This window comes from Sinocyclocheilus rhinocerous, unplaced genomic scaffold, assembly GCF_001515625.1.
Source record: "Sinocyclocheilus rhinocerous isolate Xijiao unplaced genomic scaffold, SAMN03320098_v1.1 scaffold640, whole genome shotgun sequence".
Classification (NCBI taxonomy): domain Eukaryota; kingdom Metazoa; phylum Chordata; class Actinopteri; order Cypriniformes; family Cyprinidae; genus Sinocyclocheilus; species Sinocyclocheilus rhinocerous.
The window spans coordinates 423254-431690 of NW_015666536.1; the positions used below are offsets into that span (position 1 = coordinate 423254).

Below are 8437 nucleotides of genomic sequence, written 5' to 3' on the forward strand. Positions count from 1 at the left end.
AACGCATTTCATTACACCAAATACACCAAATAATGTTATTTTTAGAAGCATCATATGACCCCTTTAAAATAAAGAATTCTCATGTTTTGGGTAGTTTGGATCACGTAATCTCATTCTGTTTCCTCCGCTATTTTAGATGCATTTTGTCCATAGAAATTCGTAATTCAGTGCTGTAATTTGACGCGACCGGCTGAAGTTGGACGTGCACTGTGGGCAGACCAGACTAATCGATAATGAGAATCGTTGTCGATGATTTTCATAATCGATAATAATCGATTTGATCGATTATTTGTTGCAGCCCTACTTTTAAACACTTTTTTACCTCTGTATGTTTGTTCTGTTCATTATCCATTATCCATTATCAATCACTGTTTTAACTGAATGTAATAGAAAATCAGAAGTTATAACTTAGAAGAAATCCTGTTATAACTTATATTAGGTATTCTTGTCATTTATTAAGCATATTTCTAAACAACCTTAAACCTGATAAATTCACATGAAAGCAAAGCTGTGTAACAAAATTTCACTGAAATTGATCTTGAATAAGTATTTTGTCGTGACATTGGTCTTAACTTAAAGATTAACTTAAAATGCCAGTAATGTTAAATGTAATCCTTAGTAAGTCTCAAAATGAATATCATGCTGTCCATCATGTTGTGATGCACACATTCACTTTAAGCATTTAAAACTAATTTATTTTAGTTTTTAGTGTTTTTATTTGAGTTATTCTTTTTAAAATTTAGACAAACAAGATGAACGGTCATAACATGAACATAATTAACAACCAGAGTATTAATATCTGTCCATCTCAATTGTGAAAGAAAATTTCAATAAAAGTCTACATTGCCAAGGTGATTATTTAGGTAGAAGACAAGGTCTTTTTCCCCACTGAGATTTCACAGCATGAGAAATCACATGGCTTCAGCTAAGCCAGGGTATTGGAGGAACTTAACCAACAGCAACTAAATTACCCAACTGCTGCCGTCCCATCAGCACTACAACAAACTTCACATCCTGGTCCTCAACCACAAACACCTGGCTGTCTGTGCCAGTAAGCAATCACGCTTTTGTTCACACATTCCTAGCGGTCACATCAAGGTGGGAGATAAACAAAAAAACAAAAGTGAAGAAAGAGTAAAGTTTACAATAATTAAACTCCAATTAGCCGTGGGAAAGATAAAAGGTCACATTTCTCATGTAAGCGCCGCAGGCAGATTGTCTGGTTTAGACAGTTTGATTTTTCAGTGACAAACATGTTCATACATTACCTCACCCAATTCATCAATCAGCACATCCATCACACCTCTGTGTATATATAGTCAATGTTGGCAAGAGCTCAAGGGCCGTCTGGCTTGCAACAGAGATCCTCAGTCATGCTGGCAACAGCATTTATATAAAAACTCACCAAATCTCACACTGTCCATGGCTCCAGCTTCAGGGTAACATCACCCTGGCATTTGACTGTTGCACATTACACCCAACTAAAATTAGCAGACATATTCTAAAGAGATGCACCGATTGCAATTTTCTTGGCCGATTCCGATTTCCGATTTTTTGTTAGTGTGATCAGCCGATACCGATTTTTGCCGATTCCGATTTTCTAAGAACTATAATTGACAGCATATACAAACAAAAATCTACTTTTCTTCAATGCAAAGTTTTATTTTCATAAAAAAACACAAGTAAAAAGTCAGTAATAAAATAAGAACAAATAAAAAAAAATAGCAAACAACAGCACAAATAAATGCAATAGAATAAAGAGAGCTATGAAACTAAGTTTTTCAGGTTAAGTACGTTTTTATTCAGTTAAGAAATACTACAGAAATTAAAGTAATCAAATGTAAAATAACACATCCAGTGTTATTTTACGTTTGATTACTTTAATTTCTGTAGTCTTCATTGTAAAAATTAAATACAGATTTATGCTTACCATTAAAGTTATAAAACGTATTCAGTCAAGAGCAGAAAGTGATTTTCTTTGTCTTTTGTTCTTTGATTAACACAGAGCCGATCCTCCCTATATGCAAGGGCCCCCAGAAGTCTAGGATCGGCACTGGATTAACATGACAGACAGCAGCAGGAATATTGGACTTGCGGTCCCTTTAAGAGCTTATCCACGGACCCAATATACTGTTACACAACATGCGTTCTCCTTCTCAACTATTTAATGTTCCAAAACTGACTGTGTTTAACTGGATACTCACCAAGACGGGCATTTTGACAATTTTGTATGTATTTGAACGTTTTAGCGCAGTTAGCCACTCATTTTGGTATTTGTGGCTCACAAGCTGTTTAAGACTGAGCGCGGCTTGTGCACTCCACTAATACAGATCAGTGGTGGTGCGCGCGCGCGTTTGGTATAAGCGCGAAACCTGCGGGAATGACTAAAATAATGCGCAATACAAGCACTATTTAACCGGAGCGAATGAGACGTGTGTGTGAGAGAGAAGGGGGCGTCGGAGAGAAGAGAGCGAGAATGCGCGGCTGACGTTATTGCCTGTGCCGCTGGTAACGAAACGGATCGGCTCGGAATCGGAAAGAAGTGAGACTGACCGGCCGGTCACCAATCATGAGGAAAATCGGCCGATTCCAATCCATGGCCGATCGATCGGTGCATCTCTAATATTCTAGGGGTTTGTAAAAAAGGACTTTTGATTCCCCTGGACTCCTCAGTAACATACGCACGTCACTTTGTGGGCCGGATGACAAATTCGGCACATAAAAGTTAACAAATTATATACATAAATGCCTTCAAAGGGGATCGCCATTAGCTAAACATGCTTTTACAACTGGATGACGCACAAAAATGACGCACAAATGGGTCACAAACATTCCTATCAGCCCATGTAAACATACTACTCGATGTGACGCTCCAAAAATACAAACACAGCAACTAAAAGTCTTAAAAAAAGGGATGACTACATTGTTATTCCACCTTAGACAGAGGGTAGAAGACAGTGGATCGCATTCTTGAATCGAGGCATGTGGTATTTGACGGTATCAGCCCACCTGAGGTCATGAATATGCTAAGAAAACACAGACTGACATGATTTAGTAACAAGTCTGCCTAGCAACACTGAAATTCCCTGTACAATTAACAGGGGGCATATTTTAAATTTATGAATTTATGCCAAGAGAGTTAATAAATAATACAAAAGAGCCAAGAGCTAAATTATTTAAAACTAATCAATTGTTATTTTTATTTTTTTTTGCCCACCAGTGCTTTAATTTTCGAAATTGCTTGGCTGGTGGTTTATTAAGATTTATGCAAATTATGACAAAAAGTGTTGTCAAACAAACGTGGATGAATCTCAAAGCACTCAAACAAGCACCAAAGGTTAACTGCATCTCGACTTTAGAGCCTCAGTAAAAGAGCTAATAATAGCAAATAAGTTAACTTGGAGATCTGGATGCAGACTGCAGTTGGTTAGATGGCTCTAATAGAACTGAGCACAGTCATTTAGCTCTACCGCAGCTGTACACAGCTTAATACTGACAATGTGAATTAAGGGAGAGCCAATTACACTTTCCTGCTTTGGCTCAGTCACATGGGATCCTACTGCTGGCTGGTTAGTGCAGTTTAACACACTCCCCAAAATAACTGTCTCCATGCCAGGTACCTACAGGCATTAGCAAATTCAGCAGAGATAACGTAGTGCACACACCAGCGTCAGTGAGAGACGCTACTAACGTAACTGTATTTGTTACATTACACAGTAGCTCAGCGGATTCCATATATATCATATTTATGGTATAAATTGTCTAATAAATATATATGCCATTTCTTAGGATATTTATACTTAATACTAATTACATGCATAAAAATGTACAATGTTGAAATAAGATTTATTTTTATTTCAAATAAATGCTGTTCTTTTGAACTTTATATTCATCAAATAATCCTGACAAAATGTATCATGGTTTCCACAAAAAATATTGCTTAAATTCAGCTAAAATTCTAATAAAAATATTAAAGATAAAAAAATTTGTTTAAATTATTGTAATAATATATAATATTTCACAATTTTACATAAAAGAAATACAGAAATTACAGAAATATATATATATCTTACATAAATGTAGTTAGTTACACTACAAGCTAATACAGAACATATATAACTACTTTTTTTTTGTTAAGTGCAGCTTGACTGTAGTTGAACTACCTTAAATTATGAATAGCTAGTGTCCCCAACGCTGGCACAAAGTAACTAAATGTAAACCTAGTCTCTAATAAGGGAGAAAGTGGACTAAAGATGTGAGAAGAAAGCTGAGAGGCACATGAGAGGAGGGAGAATCGAAAATCCCGAAGGCGAAACTCCTTCGTTGAAGACTCCTCTCTGTCCCCCAAGGCATCAGGAGAAGAGCAGACATTTCTCCATGTTCCCCACAGTTTCTGTCTGTGGGGTCTGAGACTAAAATGACAATTTCACAGTAAACAGCATTTTACATCATTCAATGCTTTTTGGATTGCAACAGTCAGAGGACTTGGACTGGAAGGCTATCCACACATCAGCAAAGTATGCATAATTAACACTGCTTTGCATAATTAACTGCCGTGCTATCAGGTAATTAATAGACAGTAATAAGGCCACAGAGCCTGAAGCTTCCTGTGGTGATAACAGGAGCCCAGAGCAGTGACTAGATAACTTTCCATAGTTAGATTAGTGAGACAAAGAACTGAAGGTCATGGAAAATGGCAACAGTCACCATTTCTGCAGTGCTTGAATAAATATTATTTCACAAAATGCCTTTTCTTCCTTCTCAGATACAAAAAGAGAACTGTGGAAAATACAGCAAATATATATATAACTTAAACTAAAATTTTAATTAAAATAAATCAAAATATTAATATATAGTTGTAAATAAATACTTAATTATCGCCACTCAGAATTTCGTCATAGTCTGACAAGCTCTGGTTAAGCATGGATCTAAAAGCCAAAAATCTAACTGTGACATTCATATTTATTCTATACATCACTGAAACACTATTTTCCTATAATGAAAGCCTAACTGAATAGAATCCAACTTGTTGCAATGGATACAAACAATCCTTTCAAAAGCTTCCTTGCCTCAAACACAGTGTGGGGTTAACAGAATGACCTTACTATTGTGATACACTGTAGAAGAGAGAACGGCTCAATATGCAACAGTTCAGGACTCAGCGATCAGCCATCTCTCAAAGAGACAAGCAGAGTCCGGTCCACAAAACAAAGCATCATCTGTTTCTAATAAGGAAAACAACCTCAGCAATGAACTGCCCTGCCCAGTGTGGGGAATAACCCCCCGCTGTGACCGTGCCAGAGTCTCAGACAGCAGAGGAAAAAGGCCGAAAGTGACACGTGTGTGCACTAGGGCTGCAACAACTAATCGATCAAATCGATTATTATCGTTTATGAAAATCATCGACAACGATTCTCATTATCGATTAATCGGGTCTGCCCACAGTGCACGTCCAACGGAGTTTACATACTTGTCCAACTTCAGCCGGTCGCGTCAAATTAAAGCATTGAATTACTTATTTCTATGGACAAAATGCATCTAAAATAGTGGAGGAAACAGAATGAGATGCTGCAGGAGAGTTACGTGATCCAAGCTAACTTACCCAAAACATGAGAATATATGTGTAAGCTCTTTAGTAACAGTAGTAGGCTGTTTCTAATGCTTTAATATAACTATTGCTGTTATCTATGAAAGAACGGCAGAGAGCTTCACAGTGTTTTTTTTTTCCAGATACCCAATTACAGTCAAAAAGTATTTAAACAATGCCAGCAAGAACGCAAGCTATGAAGGGCATAGGAGGCCATTTTTGTTATGTGAATAAATAAAAGTATTTAGTTATAAATAAATGACAATAAGAATTTTTTGATTTAAACAATTTTTTGACAGATTCCTAAAATGTGTTTTCTCTTTATTATGGCAGGTGGTCTAATAAATTGTTAAGCACTATATGTTTTCATAGCATTCAGTTGGAACATTGTTTTAAGGACATTGGGCAGAATGTGGAATAGTGTGTTTTTGTCAATAAAATAAAAAAAGAAAATTGTTTGTTTTTAATCCGATTAATCGAAAAAATAATCGACCAACTAATCGATTATCGAAATAATCGTTAGTTGTAGCCCTAGTGTGCACACATGCACACACAACCACTGCAGACAAATGGATTTCATGCAGAGTGTTATACACAAGCCAAGGCACCTCCTCCTAAACCGCGCAAACAGAGGTAACCCAGACTCTCACTCTCATAAACAACATACATGCCAACAAAACCCCTGTGAGCAGGCCCCGTTTTCTAAATTACACTTAATTGAGCACAATAGGCTGAGTCTGGCTCCAAATGTGACCTCACAAACTGGGCAGAGAACAGAACACAATTAGGTTTTGCAGAGCTCACCAGTGAAAGACCATTTACTAATTAGTCTGTTTTTAATAGATTTAAATATAGTGTCTGACACAGAATTAAAACACAAAGTGTAGATTTTGCAATCTGCAGCATCAGCGATCTTACAGTAAAGCAATAAGCCATGTGCGTTACAGTGTTTTAACCAGGGCTATGGGCTGATGTTACTGTGGTGCAAAATCACTGATGCACATCCTGGAACTTTTCAAATGGTGGGAATAGTAATATGATAAATAATATGATAATTAATCATTTTGAACTAACAGTAATATGACACCAAAATACTACTACAACAACAACAACAATAATAATAATTATTATTATTATTATTTTATTTACTTTAATTAATACATTATTTATTTGAAAAAAATTCTAACCATTAAAATGGTTAAACAAATATAATGATAATAACAATAATGTTGCACTTTTATTTTTTTAATACATAATTTATTTGAACATGATTCAACCAAGAATCATTATTATAATAACAACAACAATAATAATAATAATTATTATTTTTTATTTATATATGTGTTTAACCATTTTAATGCTTTCTAGAAATGTGGCACTTTTATTTAGTTAACTCTAATATTTTTAATTTTAATAAACTTTTAATTTACGGCGTTGAACATAATTATTCATTTTTAATACATGATTCAGCAAAATTTCCTAAAAGAGTTCCAAAATGATTCTTCATATGATTCTTCAGAAGTATCCTGAGCATCACTATTGTAGTGCCGTGTAAAAGTGCTTAAACACAGAACCCAGTTCACACAATTCACACGTCATTAAGCTTCGCACGCTGGTGTGAAAACAGCATTCTCACCTGCATCCTGAGAGTTCAGCACCTCCAGGGCATGCATCATGGCACTGGCAAATACATTGGCATCCTCTTTGCTGCCAAAGTTAAGGCCGTACACCTGCCGTGCATCTCGCCACTGGTGAAACGTTTGTGTGGCCTGGTTGTATTTCAGCCCCTTGGGAATGGCACAGTTTATTACCACCTGTTGACAGAAGAGAACAGCATATTAATATTCAAATCAATGCTTGAAAATCATATATTTTACAAAAGGCTGTAAAGCACTACATATCCTCACACAAGACAAAGCAGAGTAGTCCATAAAACTCCACATGGTCTCAGGGGAACAATGTGACTAGTGGTCGAACGATATTGATTTTTTTGACAGCCGATACCGATGCCGATATCTTGGAAAGCAGGGTGGCCGATATAAAGCCGATATAATTTTATGTATTTTAATTAATTACTAAGTTTGCAAGGTTTTTGAAATTAGATGTTCATTAGACAGTCAAAGATTTGTTTAAATTATATAAATGCGTATTTGCTGAATGCTGACGGCAAACAAGAAAGTATTATAATGTTTGCCTTTCTATTACTAATAATATAAAAGCAGTCGTTATAAGACTTTTTGTATACATTTTAATTCCTTTGTTTAACCGTTCTATCTGATTATTAGACAGACTTCTATCCGTATTTAGACAGAACTGTTAACCACAACAGCGAACAAGAGGGAGAATGTGAGCACTGTGTGCCCAGGCGCTGCCGTTCTCAACGCCATCAAAATAAAAGTCCGTCGCGCCGTCAAAATAAAAGTCCCGCCTCGAACGCATCGGCCAAACAGGAAAACTTATCGGCCAATGCCGATATTTAAAAAATGCCAAATATCGGCCGTGGCGATATATCGGTCGACCACTAAATGTGACATTGCATACAAATTGCTGCAGCTTCCATGTGAAGCATTAAAACAAATGTTTTTAAAGCCTCATCTGTACTGAAGAAAATAAAACCCATGTTAAGCATGGGCAACATATTCCATTTTTTGCAAAACCATAAGCACAGCCACTTTTTTCCTCAAGAGAGCAAACTGATAAAACTCAAGGCTTCAAAAGTTTCAAGTAAAAAATTCTCACTAAACCACCTCTCTACACAAAGGAGAAGCCTCTGCATTACTAAAAGATGACTGATAACACCAGAGCCGATCCTAGACTTCTGGGGGTCCTACGTAAAACTATGTCGGTGGG

The 8437-nt window shown here is 36.3% G+C and overlaps 1 protein-coding gene across 1 annotated transcript in view; it reads right to left on the reverse strand.

The window, feature by feature from the left end:
- The window catches only part of LOC107732530 (protein enabled homolog), a 114430-nt gene that overhangs the window by 38717 nt on the left and 67276 nt on the right, over window positions 1–8437 (reverse strand). Inside the window, 1 exon segment of the mRNA XM_016543889.1 lies at window positions 7224–7401. Within this exon segment, the coding sequence (XP_016399375.1) occupies window positions 7224–7401 (178 nt within the window).